General features: G+C 49.3%; 1 protein-coding gene across 1 annotated transcript; it reads right to left on the bottom strand.

Annotated features, from left to right (window-relative positions):
- Positions 1-10,208: 10,208 nt before the first annotated feature.
- Positions 10,209-17,074, bottom strand: LOC123127610 (protein CNGC15b). Its single transcript, XM_044547363.1, has 4 exons — positions 16,951-17,074; positions 16,224-16,824; positions 11,727-11,939; positions 10,209-11,628 (listed from the first exon to the last, which is right to left on the bottom strand). The coding sequence occupies exons 1-4, from the start codon at positions 16,977-16,979 to the stop codon at positions 10,357-10,359; spliced, it is 2,115 nt and encodes a 704-aa protein (XP_044403298.1). The 5' UTR covers positions 16,980-17,074; the 3' UTR covers positions 10,209-10,356.
- Positions 17,075-17,403: the final 329 nt, after the last annotated feature.

Raw genomic sequence — 17,403 nt, 5'->3', positions numbered from 1 at the left:
CTTCGAGTTGTCTTCGAGCGGTTATGTCAACATCAACTCAAGATGAACCCGATGAAGTGTGCCTTTGCTGTTCAGTCAGGCCTCTTCCTCGGCTTTGTTGTTCGTCACCGAGGCATAGAGATCGAGCCTAAGAAGATCAAGGCCATCCTCGACATGCCGCCGCCTCAAGATCACAAAGAGTTGAGGTCATTGCAAGGGAAGCTAGCATACATCAGGTGTTTCATCTCCAACCTCTCCAGACGCATCCAGCCCTTCTTGAGCCTCATGAAGAAAGGAGCTCCGTTCGTGTGGGATGAAGGATGCCAACACGGATTTGATGAAATCAAAAGGTACCTCCTTAATCCACCTGTCTTGACAGCTCCCGTGAAGGGGCGCCCACTCATTCTATACATTGCAGCGCAACCTACTTTGATAGGCGCTTTGTTCGCCCAAAACAATGATGAAGGGAAGGAGGTGGCGTGTTATTACTTGAGCCGCACCATGGTGGGGGCTGAGCGAAACCACTCTTCTATAGAGAAGTTGTGCTTGTCCCTAATCTTTGCTTTGAAGAAGCTCAGGCACTACACGTTGAAGCATGAAGTCCAGCTCGTCGCGAGGGCGGACCCCGTGAGGTATGTTTTAAGTCAGCCCGCGCTCATGGGGCGACTTGGAAAATGGGCACTTATCATGATGGAGTTTGACATCACCTTTGTGCCTCAAAAAGCAATCAAGGGTCAAGCCTTGGCGGAGTTTCTCGCAGCGCACCCAATTCCAGATGACTCACCTCTAGTCACGGACCTTCCTGACGAGGGGGTTTTCAATGTCAACATCGACGCGTCATGGGAGCTTTACTTTGACGGTGCCTCCCGCATGGATGCTGACCCCGATGGTACCCCAAGGCGAAGAGCCGGTGCAGGTTTGGTGTTCAAGACGCCACAAGGAGGGGTGATGTATCATTCGTTTTCCCTCCTCAAAGAAGAATGCTCCAACAACGAAGCAGAGTACGAGGCGCTCATCTTCGGCCTCCTCTTGGCGCTCTCCATGGAGGTTTGTTCCTTGCGGGCTTATGGAGACTCTCAACTCATCATTCGTCAAGTCAACGACATCTATGAGGTTCGCAAGCCTGAACTGGTGCCGTACTATTCCGCGGCCCGGAATCTAATGGAAAAATTTCAACATGTTGAAGTGCTCCATGTCCCGCGAAGTAGGAATGCACCTGCTGATGCCTTGGCGAAACTAGCAGTGGTGTTGGTGCTCCCAGATAATAAAAGAATGCAGGTGAACGTGGAAGAAAGGTGGCTACTCCGGCTGTTTTGGAGCTCATCCCGGCGGAGTACGAAGTCAATACTGTCATGACAAATGCCGTAGAGGAGGGCGAGTGGCGGCAACCATTCCTCGACTACTTCAAGCATGGGAGCCTCCCCGATGATCCTGTCATGAGGCGCCAACTACAACGACGACTTCCTTTCTACCTTTTTGAAGCAGGTGTCCTATATAGGCGTTCGCATGGGCAGGAGGTCCTACTTCGATGCGTCAACCGAAGAGAAGCCGACAAGATCCTACAGGAGATGCATCATGGAGTCTGCGATGGGCACCAAGGAGGGGCCAATATGTATCATAGTATACGTCTAGCAGGATACTACATTATGTCAGACTGCCTTCGAGTGGCTAGATCGTGCCACAACTGTCAAGTTCATGGTGATTTCAAGCATAGGCCGCTAGTCCCTCTTCACCCTACCATTCCCTCTTGGCCATTCGATGCCTGGGGAATCGATGTCATCGGCCCTATCGACCCTCTGTCTTCCAGGGGGCACCACTTCATCCTCGCCGCGACGGACTACTTCTCGAAGTGGGCAGAAGCTGTTCCATTACGGGAGGTGAAGAGTGACAACGTCATCAACTTCCTAGAGCGGAACATCATATATCACTTTGGGATACCTCACCGGATCACCTCCAACAACGGCAAGGCCTTCAAGTCCAACAAGATGTACAGGTTCACGGAGAAGTACAAGATCAAGTGGAACTACTCCACCGGCTACTACCCTCAAGCTAACGGTGCGATCGAGGCTTTCAACAAGACGCTCGGCAAGATACTCAAGAAGACAGTGACAAGGAATCAGAGAGACTGGCATGATCGTCTCTTCGAGTCCTTATGGGCGTACCATGTCACAGTCCGTACCCCAACGCAGGCGACTCCGTTTTCTCTCGTTTACGGGAGTGTGGCGGTCCTACCACTGGAGGTCCAGCTACCCTCTTTGAGGGTGGCTATCCAAGATGAGATCGCCCAAGACGAACAGGTACAACTGCGGTTTCAGGAGCTCGACGCCCTTGAAGAGGGGCGACTTAATGCCCTAAAAAACCTGGAGCTTTACCGCCAGAATATGGTGAGAGCTTACGACAAGCTCGTCAAGCAACGCGTCTTCCGAAAAGGCGAGTTGGTTCTCGTAGTTAGGCGGCCCATCGTCGTGACGCACAAGACGAAGGGCAAGTTCGAGCCAAAGTGGGAAGGGCCATACGTCATTGAGCAAGTCTACGACGGGGGAGCATACCAGCTTGTCGATTCTCAGGGAGTCCGGCCAATGCCCCCAATCAATGGAAGGTTCCTCAAAAAATATTTTTCTTAATTTTTTGCCTCTTTTGTTGCCTTTTGGATTTTCCATTGGGGAAACTTTTTCTGTGGGCTTTCGGATCCATGATGCATTCTCCTTAGCATTTCGTGGATATATCTAGTTTTCCCTAATTTTTACGGACTAAGTCCAACAAAAAAAGTGGATTTTCCCTATCGCACTAAGCCGTTGATTGAAGTTTCGGCTACCCTAGGACTTGTTGGAGGGCGGCACAATGTGTCGATTTGCAGATGGAGCGGCTCCTACACCCACAATGCATGACACGTACCAGGTGTATGCTTCCGGAGGCAGCGGAGATGATTACTTGGGCACTTCTGAGTATTGAGACCCCGTGCTTTTCATGTTTCCTGGCATGCCTCATGTTCACAGAGGCTTGCACTCTAGGGAAGACTATAGGAAAAGATCATGGAGGGCTGCCTGACCCAACACAAGTTGGTTTGGTGCGTAGTCACATGGCAACCCTGGGGTGCGCCACCAGAAGCCCCAGATAAAGTGCTAGAGGGTTTTTCCTAGTCCACAGAGGTGAATAGTTCCCTTCCAAGTTCCCAAGGTGGGTCCCGGAGAATCCTGGAAGAAGAGTCCCCAAGAAGTTCGAGCCGAATGTCAAAACAAGTCCGTGAAGTCTGTGGCCAATCAATCATCCGCGTGAGCAATAAGATGAAATTCCGAAAGTCCAAGAAGCAAATTCAAGAATGAAAATTCCGACAATCCAAGAAGCAATCAAGCGTTCCCAAGCAGTAAGGGACCCACTGGAAGGAAGGCGGGAGGTAGCTGTTCACCACCCCTCAATATGCATGAAGAAAAATCGCCAAGCTGTTGTCCCAAAACCATTTACCCTGAACTTATCACACCCAAGTCTCTAGGCTCATGGGGCGTGTGCAGGGGGCATGTTGAGCTGTGGGGGCCCTCAGTATGATGATGGACTAGAGTATGAACTTTTGTTGCCTCTTGGAAGCATCCCGAAACACGACGTCTTCATACACGTACACCAAAGCTATTTAACTTGTTGAGTTGCAATCGTCAAGGTCTTTCGACGGTTCCCAATGACAAGTCCTTCGGCAGCCTTCTCGGATATCACGCCTATAGCTAGTGTATAACGGGAAAGCCAACATTTTAAAACCCACAAACATTTTTTTTTCTTTTTCCCTCTCTTTTTCGCCCGTTTTCGTTTGGTGTTCCTAGTTGTGCTCCTCCAACATCTTTGCAGCCATGAAGAGACACTCCCTGTCATCGTCGACGGCATTCAGACGACAACCACTACATTGAACTACGTCTTGGGTGTTTGGGTGCAGCAATTCCCATGCATCCCTGACAAACACCGGCGACAACCCGACAACCAATGGTCTACACCGACACACACGATGGGTGCCAGAAGGCAACACCTGCGCTCACGAAGGTGGAGCCGTTTCGTCTCCACAACCCCATCTCCAACAACAATGAAGCATGGGGGCAACGTCAACCCCTCAATTATTCGTAAGGCCGATGGCGTCCCGGCGCACCACCAGGATTGTCACACCATGGATGGTGTGATGGTTCGCTCAACGAAGGGGAGCTATCGACGGTCTACCGATGCCTCGCTTACATCAACACAAGGAGATTACGGGAGCAGTGCAACGCGCCAGTGCGGTCAGTGTGAATCTGTGAAACTCTCCAATCAAGTCGGCTGGCACCGTAGCAGCTAGGCGGTCGCGATGAGATTGGTAAAAAAACTTTTTTTGTTTTTCAGAAGAAAGCATGATGTTTCGCCATGGAACGAAAACGAGTTAGGGTTTGCCTCATTGATCGGCATCGTGCCTATTATACGATCCAACGAGCACCCTAGAGAACACAGGTGTAGATGGACATGCCTACACTAATTTACATTACTATCAATCAATCATCTTTGGAACGACGCTCAATATCACGAACCTCAGGTCAATACCTCTGTAGGCTGCACACATGTTGATGCGCCAATTCGTTACAGAAAAAAAATGTTTTCACCAAACTAAGTTCGATCGCTTCACGCTCGAACTTTATTTGGTGAGGGGGCATTCGTTCGACGAGAATTTTTTGTTCATTACAAGTAGTAGGAGCATAGAGAGAGAATAAAAGACGAAGTTGTCCAATAATAACTTGTGCAATTTTTTCTTGCCATCGTGCGTACATGCATGGAGCAAGGAGTGCCTATGAGTGTAAAAAGAGAGAGAGAGAGAGAGAGAGAGAGAGAGAGAGAGAGAGAGAGAGAGAGAGAGAGAGAGAAATATGCATGTACGCACAGTGCACATCTCTTGGGTTGATGGACTAGTTGTGCACATGCATGTGCATACCGTGTCACACGTCAATCTCTGCATGCAATGTCAAATACATAACGATACAGTATTTGTATGTATCTGAGTATCTACGGCCGGCCGGCAGGCTCAAGTATGTACGTACCGAAATACCATGCGTGTGTATGAAAAATACATACGTATTTGAGTAACTACGGCGGGCCGGTGAGCATGCGTATATATGTTCTTTGAATACACACAATGTTTATATTTGGCCCAGAACTGTATTGAATCCGTATGGGCTATATCGCATGGGTCGACCGTTGTTCGCGGTGATGAGCCCGCGGGCGTGCTCCATTGGATTAAATCCGTACACATATACATGGAATAAGGCAAAGCCAGCACGTTTGGAAACAAAAGAAAGGAATCGGAAAGGCATACATAAAATAACAAGATATGTGTTGGAGCTTTCCTTTTAGTTGTGCAGCTTGGGCGTCAAGATGAAGAACCATATAAGGAAAGAAAATTGACTGCTGCCTCCAGCGCCCTAGGCCTGCCATCCTATAAATACCCAGCCAGAGGAGGCACCGAGGAATCCAACCACCAGGTCACCGGCATCTCGTACACACCAAAACCCAAGCACGCAGATAACAATCACGCACGCGGCCGGCGAGACGCAAGAGAACCAAAGATCGGGAGGCCACCTCGAGGCACACGAGGACGCCGGCGAAGCGCACGCAGCTAAAGGCAAACCTCACCAATGACATGGACGCCGCCAAGCTGATGTTCCCAGACGGTAAAATTAACATCTAATCTCTCCTTCGTCCTTTACTTTTTTTTGCATGCATGTACAGCACGGTGATGGTGCGGTGGATCTCATAAACTTGCAACACTTCGATGGTGCTATCATCTTCATCAAGCTCACCAAAGACGAAGCTACTCACGGACTTCACCAAGGCATGGAAGACAATGGCGTGTCGATGGGGCTGCCGGCACGCAGCCCGTTGGACTCCTTTGTGGTGGCCGCCCTTGGTGATGAGGCCGACGACGTCTACTTCGTCAAGCTGGAGCCCCGAAGGCGCGAGGCTCGCAAGGATACCGCTGTGGATGGCGACATGGAGCTCGCTAGAACGACGCCCTCGTTTTCTTCATCAAGCTGGTGCAATGGAGGACGAAGGTGGGGAAGCTTGCGAGGATGCCGCCGACGTGCCGCGCTGGATCACGGTGCGAAGTTCGCCAATACGACGCCAATGTTAACTTCATCAAGCCGGCGCCATGGAGGACGAAGGCGTGGAGTCTCGGGAGGATGCTGCTGTCGTGCCGCGGCGGATGGCGCCACGGAGTTCGCCAACATGACGCCAATGTCAACATCATCAACCCGGTGTCGCAAGGATCATGACAGGGAGCTCGCAATCAGGACGCCCGCCATCCACTTGTCATGCTGGAGCTAGAGGACGGAGGCGTGGCGCCCGTTGGGGATGCCGCCAACGTCTACTTCGTCAAGCTGGAGCCCGGAGACGTGGAGCTCGCAGGGATTCTGCCGTGTGCCGCGGAGGAAGGCGAGACGGAGCTCTCTAGGACGACGCCCGACTTCTTCTTCATCAAGCCAGTGCCATGGAGGACGGAGACGGAGCTCGCTAGGACGACGCCCGTTGTCTTCTTCGTCAAGTCGGCGACATGGAGAACAAAGGCGTGGAGGCTCGCAACGATGCTGCCACCGTGCCGCGTTGGATAGCGGCACGGAGCTCGCCAAGACGACGCCCATCGCCAACATCGTCAACCCGGCACCGCAGAGAATCGTGGCGTGGAGCTCGCAAGGAGGACACCACCAACATCAACATCATCAAGATGGACCGGAGGCTCGTGGGACATCACCACCAATGTCTACCTCGTCAAGATGGAGCCCGCAACACGGAGCCAAGAAGATAACACACACCCTTGGTGCTGCCCGCAACACGGAGCAGGGAGGTGGTGTTGTCCGTGACCTGGAGGAGAAGATGGTTCCACATGATGCTCTCCACGACTCGGAGCCCAAGAAGAAGATGCGTGATGGTGAGGAGCTGACGTGACTTCACCAACACTAACTCCCGATGGCCCTGTGAGGCGGTACCCTTGTCTTGGAGGACTGCCGTAAACACGGCGTCCAACCGAGACGAGGCGCCAACCACATCGGCATTGCCGATACGAGCGAGTGTTGGTTTTACACCGACACCGGTCTCCATAAGAATACTCCCGCGAGGCAACCCCTTGCATACCCGACGAAGCCGCTACATCATCAAGAAGTCCGAGCTGAGCAGGACCCATGCAACTTCAAGACCGACTATATCAACGTTGTCAAGACCGATGAGGCGCGACGGCGAGGGCGAACGTGGCCAGCATAAAGCCATGTTTTAAGCGGCACGTGTACCGACGAGGACACGGGCTTTGCCGCCGCCCACACCACACACACACATCATCATCATCATGCATGGAGAACGTGAAGCGAAGACGACGAAGACGACCATAAGGCTTAATCGGAGGTATCTCGTGGAGCAACCCGCGGGAGTAATTAACCGGGAGCTTTTTGAGGCCCCGGGAACCAGGAGACCGCACATCGCCATAGTCAGGCAGGCCGCGCTAGTAGGCCACGGAGCGCAACCATTTTTTATGGGATCTTGTAATTTTGTTTATCTGATGAGATTAATGAAATACTTGTTTCCCGTATCCCTTTTCTTTGTGTACTACGGTACACTGGCACGCCCGCATTTTTCTTTTTCCCGGCGCATGAGAGAAATCCATACTCCTTCTCTTCCCTTCTTCCGGAGTGTTCATAAGATTTTTCTCGTGTCAAACAGGTACAACTACTTTTTGGTATTTTTCGTTTCTTACCCATAACTAAGGATAGAAAACAACTTAGAATAGAAAATAAAAACTGCTTAGTGATAAAGCAAACAAGCACACACGAGAATATTCACCCCACACTATTGCTCCCCGGCAACGGCACCTTTGCTCCCCGGCAATGGCACCAGTAAAATGTCTTGATAACCCACAAGTATAGGAGATCAGCTGTAGCCTCTTTCGATAAATAAGAGTGTTGAACCCAACGAGGAGCTAAAGGTAGAACAAATATTCCCTCAAGTTCTATCGACCACTGATACAACTCTACGCACGCTTAACGTTCGCTTTACCTAGAACAAGTATGAAACTAGAAGTACTTTGTAGGTGTTGTAGGATAGGTTTGCAAGGTAATAAAGAGCACGTAAATAAAAACTAGAGACTGTTTAGATAAAGACACAACTAGCTTTTTGTCACGAGAAAGTTATTTGTCCCTAGGCAATCAATAACTAGACCGGTAATCATTATTGCAATTTTATATGAGGGAGAGGCATAAGCTAACATACTTTCTCTTCTTGGATCATATGCACTTATGATTGGAACTCTAGGAAGCATCCGCAGCTACTAAAGATCATTAAGGTAAAACCCAACCATAGCATTAAAGTATCAAGTCTTCTTTATTCCCATACGCCATAACCCACTTATCCGTGTTTGTGTTTCAGTCACTCAAGCAACACATACAATAAGCAAACCATGAAAATATTGCAAACCCTATAGCGGGGATCCCTCACGTTGCGACACGGAGAGCACCATAGGATAACACCAATAATAAAACATGCAACTCAAACCAACCACGATCATCAATTAACCCATAGGACAAAATGGATCTACTCAAACATCATAGGATAGCCATACATCATTGGGAAATAATATATAGCTTTGAGCACCATGTTTATGTAGAGATTACAGCGGGGACAAGGGGTGTTACACCGCTGCATAGAGAGGGAGAGAGTTGGTGATGACGGCGGCAAAGTTGTTGGTGTAGATTGTCGATGTGATGATGGTCCCGGCGGCGTTCCGGCGCCACCGGGAGAGATGGGGAGAGAGCCCCCCCCCCCCCTTCTTCTTCTTCTTCTTCTTCTTCTTCTTCTTCTTCTTCTTCTTCTTCTTCTTTACCTCCCCCCTAGATGGGAGAAGGGTTTCCCCTCTGGTCCTTGGCTTGCATGGCGGCGAAGGGTCGGGAGCCCCTACGAGATTGGATGTCTCTCTCTGTTTCTTTCTGTTTCTGCGCTCCCAGATTCTGGCCTTTCACCACTTCTTAAATTCCTGGAGATCCGTAACTCCGATTGGGCTGAAATTTTAACACAATTTTTATCCGGATATTATATTTTTTGCACCAGAAGAAGGGCACCAGCTGCCTTACGGTGTGGCCACAAGGACCAGGGGCGCGCCCTCCGTCCTTGTGGGCCCCTCGGGCATCGTCTCACGTTGATTTTTTTCCCACAAATCACATATATTCCAAAAAATATCCGTAAGTTTTTATCCCGTTTGGACTCCGTTTGATATGGATTTTTTGCAAAACAAAAAACATGCAACAAACAGGAACTGTCACTGGATCAATATGTTAGTCCCTAAAATAGTATAAAAAATTGTCAAAAGTATGTAAAAATTGTAGAATATTGGCATGGAACAATAAAAAATTATAGATATAAAAGAGACGTATCAGTCCTCCTTTCTCAACTTGAGATAGTGTAAAGGAACTCCGAGGTATTTAATAGGGAAATCCCTCAACTTGCACCAAAAAATTTGTGACAAGAGGTCAACACGATCTACATCTAGGTTAATAGTCACCAAGTCGCACTTATTATAATTAATTTTCATCCCCGTCAATTGGTTAAAGCAAGATAGGAGCCACTTGAGTTTTTTTTCATAATTAGGATTGGGGTCCAGGAATAGCATCGTATCGTCAGCATACTGCAAACTAACCAAACCATCGAGAATGATGTTGAGGACAACCCCGGGCTATGATTTTTTTGGCTGCCTTAGTTAACATGCAAGAAAAAACATCGGCAATCAGGTTAAAAAGCATGGGAGAAATGGGATCTCCTTGTTTTAAACTTTTTGCCCCTCCCCCCCATCCCCAACAAAATATGGCCCAATAGTATCGTTAATTCTCACACAAAAGAGCCGTGTTGAATGATAGACATAAACCAACTTATCCATTTATTACTAAAGCCTCGAGAAGCAAGCATTTCCACAAGGAAATCCCAATTCACTCATATCCTCTTCGCAAGGCTTGCAGAAGGAAACCTTTGATTCATTTTCTGTGTTATCAAAGCTAGGAGGCATGTCGATAGGGGAGGGGGGATGCATCATAGAATGACTCCGGTTTGGTGGTGCTCCCTAAATATTGGCAAGCTTCGAAGTGAGAATCCTTAGGTCTTTTATGAAGATGATAATATCATTAGATTCTCCCTAACTTTGACCGAATTTATAGAAAAAATTATTAACATCAAGAATATGATAATATCATTAGATTCATCGTGAAATACATTCTCATATATGATGTATGGTTGATATTATAGATATTGATATTTTTTCAAATAATTTTGATCAAAGTTTGTGAAGTTTTGACTTTTGCGGAAACTAATGACGCCGTTGCCAGCTCACAAAGCAAAGCAAGAAACATTTCAGTCCTCTTGCTCCACCGTGAAATCCGGCTCCGTGGGTTTCTTGAGCGCCTTGCCGTCGCAACTGTGTCGACGGCGCCTGACGCTCCCTCCCGGCCACGCGTCGCTGCCGCCCTCGCGCACCCTGAGCTCCATGGACGCGCGTCGGCGCTTGTGGCGGCGCCATGCGGCCTGGATGAAGCACGCCGCCCATGTGCGCCACTGGTGGGAGTAGAATCGGAACCTGTGGCGGATGCGCGCGCTGTGCAGTCGCCGGAACTGCGAGGCGACGAAGCGGAGGTCATCGGCGACGAGCGCGAAGGCCTCGACCTCGGAGACGGCGCGCACGGTGCGCGTGGACCTCGGCAGCGCCTCGGCGGGCCGCGGGTCGAGCGCCCAGGTGAGCAGTTCCTCCCCGCAGAACTCCCCCGCCCCGATGCGGCACGAGTTGAAGAAGCCGGACCTCCCGCCCTGCGTGGTGTTGGAGTCGAGGTGGCCCCGGATGATGAAGAGCATGGAGTCGACGGGGTCCAGCTCCCGCACCAGGCGCGTGCCGCGCGTGTAGAGCGCCGGGCGCAGGCGCTCGCAGATGGCCTCCAGCATGCGCTCGTCCATCTCGTCGAACAGCGGCACCCGGCGGACGAGGTCGAGGCAGAGGTGGCGCTTGATGTCGCGGCGGATGTCCATGGGGAGGTCCTCCAGCAGCGCCTCCTCGTCGACGCCGCGGGTGGCCACCCACTTGTACTGGTGGTAGCGCCGGACGCACTCCTTGAGCGGCTGCGGGATCTGGCGGTGCTGCATCCAGCGCTCCATGTCCGTGCGCTTGGTCCGCCACTCCTCCAGCCGCACCATGGTGGCCTGGAGGTAGGACTGCATGTTGCCGATGAGCAGCGCGAAGAGCACCAGGCCGAGGACGCCGATGACGATGGCGAAGCTGATCTCGCCGATGGAGAGGCTGGTGTTGAGGTTCTGGCCCAGGCAGCTGAGGTTCTTGAGCCCCCACCAGAAGCAGTAGAAGTACTTGTGCGTGAAGGAGGAGGTGGTGAGCTGCGCGGCCACCGCCTCGCCGAAGATCCCGAACTGGTAGAAGCCGTTGTTGCCGGGGGCGCACAGCCTGGTGACGTTGGTGAGCGCGTACCAGACGCTCCGGTTCCGGTTGCTGCTCACCACCGTGCTCGTGCTTGCGCAGTCGAAGAAGATGTCCTGGCACGGCGGGCCCTCGACGCGGCACGCCTGCCGCCAGCACGACTCCTGCCGCTGCACCGAGAAGAGGTACCACAGTGCTCCCAGCACCTGCACGCACGCAACGCCCAGGCCCAGTTGATACGTATCAAGAAAGAAATTTGCTTTGCTTTGCTTGGAGACGATCGAGAGAAATCAAGGCAACGCACGTGGCTGGCTAGCATGTAGAGTATGAGGTTGTAGGCTGCTCCGGCCCAGGCGTTTTCGGTCATGACCCCCGTCGCCATCACGATCCGCCTCGTCAGCGGGAAGATCTGTAGCAGCCGCGGCAGGTACTGGAAAATTATGCTGAAGCGGAGCACGTTCTTCATGTTTGTGATTGCCGATTCCCTCAGCTTCGGCACCACCACCCACACCACAAACTGCACCAAAGTATCGTAATCATTCGTCGTGTACAAGAAAAAAAGTGTATCGCCTGATTTTTATCTCGATCATCGTATATACGACACGGAAATATTTTTCACGTGGAAACCAACATTATGTGGAAATCGTATGTTTCATGATTATCAATTAGTCAGAGAAAATGCCATAAGTTTCGTGCTCAAAAGCACTTCCACATTATTTTTGTAACCATAACCTAAAATATCGTATGAGAGTTACAGTCAAAGCATGAATTTGGAAAGTCAAACCACACGTTGTTTAGTCGGAGGGAGTACATGTTGGTAGCGTGGGCTGGATTAATAGCAATTCCTAACACAATAAAACCAAAAAAAGACAATAAAAGAATTATGGCCAGTAAGGCCACCATTGTGCTCCGCCACCGCCGTCTTGTAACCGTACCAATTGAGTGCACTAATGTCCAAGAACATCTCCAGCAAGACACAATTTTTAATATTTTTTTGCAGAAAATTTAATTGTAGCAAAGCCCTCACCATGCCCCCAAAATGAGGAGGCACACATCCCCCCAAGGGTGTTTGGACAGGAAAACTATGTCTTATTTTTAGAGTCGAAGGGAGTACTTGTTCATAGTGTGGGACGGATTAGTACCAAATCCCAGGATGAATTTCAGATATAAGGATGTTCCAGGCCTAGTAAGGCCACCACTATGCTCCATCATCATGCATCTAGAAAAGTCGAGTGCACAAATGTCCAATGCACCTCCCATAGAGCCTCTAAATAGTTTCCCCCTCCCCCAAGTTTTTAGTTTATTTGGTAGTAAAGTAAATCCAATAGAGCCACTAGTAGGCCTGTAAAATGGGAGGCACCCATTCCCTCCGTCTAGCCCCTTCCCCCATAGGTGTGGTATAGGGCACTGAAATCCAACCAATCAGACGATGGAATAATTTTCTATCTCTCGCCTCTAACCCCTCCCGTGAGTCGGTGAGCTCGTGGCGGTCTTCTAGCGCCCACCCCGCCCACTTTCTCCCCTCTGCCAGATCTACACCATCTAAGGATTTTCCACCCCGTTGTCGTTGCTGCCCTTCCGCGACACTCTTCTCTGTACAGGTTGTTCACATCCTCTAGTGTCACCCCCCTATGCACGGCTCCTCTCTGTTGAGTGGCATCACCGCCTCCATTTGTGCTTCCCTTAACCTTCTATGCCCCCCTTTCCTTCATCACTCTGCATCTTCTCCCTAGTTTTCCGAGGAGCCCTGTCGCCCTACCTCTCGGGCCCATCGTCCCAAGGAGCGCCTAGCTGAGGTAAGTTTTCCCTTGTTGTCAACATGTTTGAGTGAGTGTGTTGAATTTGTGTAAATATGTGGAGGAATTATGTAGAATAGTTATGCAAAATGCAATCTTTTTGTCAATTGTATATCAAAGCTTATATCAAAATGGGGTTTCGATGTTACTTTCATATCAAGTCTTATGTCAAAATGTGGGTTCAATGTCATTGCATACCAGCTTGTAGTATGAATTTTATATCAAAGTGTATTTCAATAAAACTTTGACATCTTTTCTTTTGCGGGGATTAAACTTTTACACCAATGTGCATGCCAATTTGCAATGACAATTTTGATTTGTCAATTTATTGAATTGTTTGCAATGTCTTGTCGAGGAGATTCCTGTGTGATGTCCGAGGAAATTGATGCTAATGCAATTTCACTACCAATGGCACTGTTTCTGTGAAAAAGTGTTCGCGAAGACATTAGTCAACTACACTCATAAGGAGGACATTTAGTTGTGCATGCCCAGATAGGATACTAGTAATCATCCTATTGTTTTCAATGAGCGGTTGTTGAAGTCATATTGGAAGAAGAGTAACAAAAACTTCCATGCCAACCACACTTTTGAGCTTGATAGGAATGCAAACTCTATTGAGCACCATGGAAATACCATTCAAAAGGAATGCATCAAGTTTTAAACCTCCATTGACCAAATTAAGTGTCACCATCCAGGAGGAAGAGCACATAAGCTAATTTATCTCTCGATAGTTTTTTTTACAATATTGCATGCATGTTGGCTAACACTTCATCATTGTTCTAGCTTGCTGAACCACATGCAATCTAATCTTCGAGTCTTCGAGGGAACCAAAGAGTAAGTCATGTCCACTATTCGGTCAAGGTGATCAATTGTCAGAAGTTTCAAGTTATAGGCCCTAATATAACGCCAAGGTACAACAAGTGTTCCACTCCACCAAATTTAATTGGCGCAGAAGAAGAAACAAATAATGGTAGCAAAATAGTCCTACACCCAACTCAACACAACCACTTCTTGTGAAAGGCAAATTTGCAGGAAGATAGCAAAGGAGAATACGTAGAAAGATGATAATCTATATCATACAAGGAGGCCCTACAAGAGAGTTGCTCATGGTCAATGAGTGAGAAGGAAAATTGAAAGAACATGGATGGAGATTGACTAGGTGATACATGAACATAAACTCTCATTTGATGATTACAGATTGACGTGTAAATAAGAACTGAAGATTATCTTCTATGATGTCTCCACATTGGAGTCAGATGTGAGGACATATATGAGGCAAACATTGCATCTGCACAGGGGCTGACCTCGGTAGTGGTTTGGTGGTACTATTAGTATCTGGTGGTGGAGACGGAACTGGTTCGGACATTAGTGGAGACACCAATGACTAATGTTGTTGCTTATTTGTTATGTTTAGTATATTTCTATGTTTAAAAATATGAGTTTAAATTTGAACACTGGCATTTCAAAAATTGTGGGTTTTAATACAATTGAATTATATGCATTATAAATATCAAAATTTTAAATTATCATGTTATCAAACGAATAGCGTATATGTAGCATATGTGAGAAAATGGGTCGAAAATAAATATAGTTTGGGAGTTGAGGACTACTGATAAAGTTCGGGGCATTATTTGGAGCCTCAGGAAATGGGGGGGGGGGGGGGGGGGTCATAAGCCATTTCAAGATGCTCTGTTCTCTTTGATTCAAAAGGATTTACACACAAAATTTGGAGAACTACACTACTTAGGAATTTTTCCCATGCATCTTGTTTGATTCATAGAATTCCAGTGCACATGATTGATTTGCACTAGGTTTCCTAGGAAACAATCTATCCACTTGAATCTCGTGTGAAAAATCATATGTGTTTTTGTGCACATTCAAACATCGTCATGCTATCCTGTAGTAATCAAGATAACATGATAATATGTTCCTTTTTTCTTCTTCTTGTTTTTGCATTGACCCCTCGCATCCGTTTGGACCGCCCGATCCGGACGTGTTTTGCCCTCTAACGAGGTCTTGAATCCATCTGCGGGTCAATCCAGACATCTTTTTTCCCGCAAACTAGAGGAAAACTAGGGGGGGTGCTTTGCGGGAGTACGAACACTAGTCACGTAGGACCCCGACACCTCAGGCCCACTGAAACCCCCCACCCGGTCCCCTTTTTCCAATCCACCCCTGCCCCTCCTTTTATCCGCACCCCTCGTCATCTGTCGTCGCTGATGTACCTCTCCAGCCACCACCCAGGCATGCTCGGATGTCCATAGACGCCACCCATGAAACTGTCAGCCTTGGACTACACCGTTGTCCACCCAGGTATCCTCCGCATCCCTGCTCATGCCGTCCATGGTAGACACCATGCCCGACAGGTGTTCGGCTCAATACCATCAAGCCTTTTTAAACTTTTTGTTGTTTTCTAGAGAAGCATGATAGCAGGGTACTCGTTGTACGAGCATGAGCTATTGTGCGATGCGTGATTGGCCGTTTCTGAGGACTTTGTAGGCATGAACAAGGGCCCTACCTTTTGACCAAGCTTGCATGATTCATTTCATGAGCGAAATAACTTCACGCCCTACAACATTCATGGCATCCATGCATGCAATGTGAAGTCCCTAACGCATCGGTGGTACACCATTTGCACCTGCGGTGCGGTTCACCGAGTGGGGACAAGGTGATCATTGGACTCGTCAACCATCGAGATCATGAGTGTTGCTTTCTGTTACTCTATGTGTTGGTTAATTCATTCATTCACTCAATGTTGATGTACATGTTGTATAACCTGCACATGATGCCATGATGTGCTACAAGACCAAGGCAGGCTATTCACGCACGTTGTTGTACGAATGTTAAGGGGCAGTTTGTGTGGAACGACATGTGTCGCTTCTCACTCTAATATCGTTGAATTTGAAATAGATTTTTTGCAAAAACTTATTGAAAATCAGTTCTCTATAGTACTACGTATAGCAAACTAATCAATCAATGAGATGGTAGGTACAAGTAGAACGTACCTGCGGCAGTGGTAGCGCGGTGAAGAGATCGAACCAGAAGGTCCATGCAAGGTACCGCCTGGCGATCTGGTACGGGTTGATGACGAGCTCCCCTCTCCCGAACACCCGCGACGACGGCGCGATGAAGGCGGTGCGGAAGCGGATGACGATGTGCGCGGCGTAGAAGACGTCCAGCAGCGAGCGTATCATGGAGAGCGTGAGCGCCAGCGAGTAGTCGAAGCCGACGCACGCGTCCCGCCGCGTCCCCGTGAGGTAGAGGAAGAGCGGGTCGACGAAGAGCGACGCGAGGCAGGCGGCCAGGAACACCTTGTGCCACCGGTGGACCACCTGCCCGCGCGGGTCGAAGAAGAAGAAGAGGTGGCGGTCGCCGCCGGCGTGCATCAGCGACTCCAGCTCCTCCGAGAAGGCCCGCGACAGCACCCTGTCCTTGAGGGCCCTGCCGCCGTTCGTGCGCGGGCGCGGTTTCTCCAGGGAGTCACGGGATCCCGGCCAGCACCGCCTCGGGTCATGGGATCTGCTGCGCTTTCTGCCCGCCGACGGTGGTTGCGGGCTCTCCAAGGGGCTCGCTCTGAAGTGCTTCACGTCGACGTCGCTCTGAAACCTGAAACGGCAGCCGGCAACGCGCCCGGAGCTGTAAAACTTAGCACCGCGGGAAGGGAAACGATCGAGCACGATCAGCGACATCGCCGACATGCATGCGGGAATGATCGAGAAGACGCGCGCTCACCTGACGGTTCGTGAAGCACCGGATGCCATGGTACTGTACGTGCTGGTGTTACTTGGCAACTACTCGTCCGGATCATGGAGGTGTTGCATATGTGACACCAACTGTATTTATTATAGGAGTATTTATATAGGCGAATGGTGCTAGCTCTTGCCGTGGTAGAATGTGGATGCAGGCACAGCATGAGTCGTCGTCTTCAGCTGTGGGAAGAGAGTGACCGCAACAGCCTGCTCAGCCATTGAGAGTCAAAAGGGCTATCACCAATTAATTTCAACAGGGATCTTGTGATCGTACTACTTAAAAGGTACAGCGCCAAAGGAGACCTGCACAAAAAAAGTTATTTTGGACAGGCAAAACACCGACCGGGCGCATGTGATTATGTATATTGCCTACTTGACTTTCTCTGAGGTTCATTCTTATTTGTGGCTCTATGTATGCATGCACGTTCATCTTTGT

Source organism: Triticum aestivum, chromosome 6A (assembly GCF_018294505.1).
Source record: "Triticum aestivum cultivar Chinese Spring chromosome 6A, IWGSC CS RefSeq v2.1, whole genome shotgun sequence".
NCBI lineage: Eukaryota > Viridiplantae > Streptophyta > Magnoliopsida > Poales > Poaceae > Triticum > Triticum aestivum.
This window is presented reverse-complemented; position numbering and strand designations above follow the sequence as displayed.

Excerpts from the sequence above, each read along its gene's own strand:
- LOC123127610 (XM_044547363.1), bottom strand. The coding sequence starts at position 16,979 with ATGGCATCCGGTGCTTCACGAACCGTCAG. Across the intron at positions 16,825-16,950 it reads GGTGCTTCACGAACCGTCAG|GTTTCAGAGCGACGTCGACG; the intron begins GTGAGCGCGCGT and ends CTGCCGTTTCAG. Across the intron at positions 11,629-11,726 it reads TCTACATGCTAGCCAGCCAC|GTGCTGGGAGCACTGTGGTA; the intron begins GTGCGTTGCCTT and ends GCGTGCGTGCAG.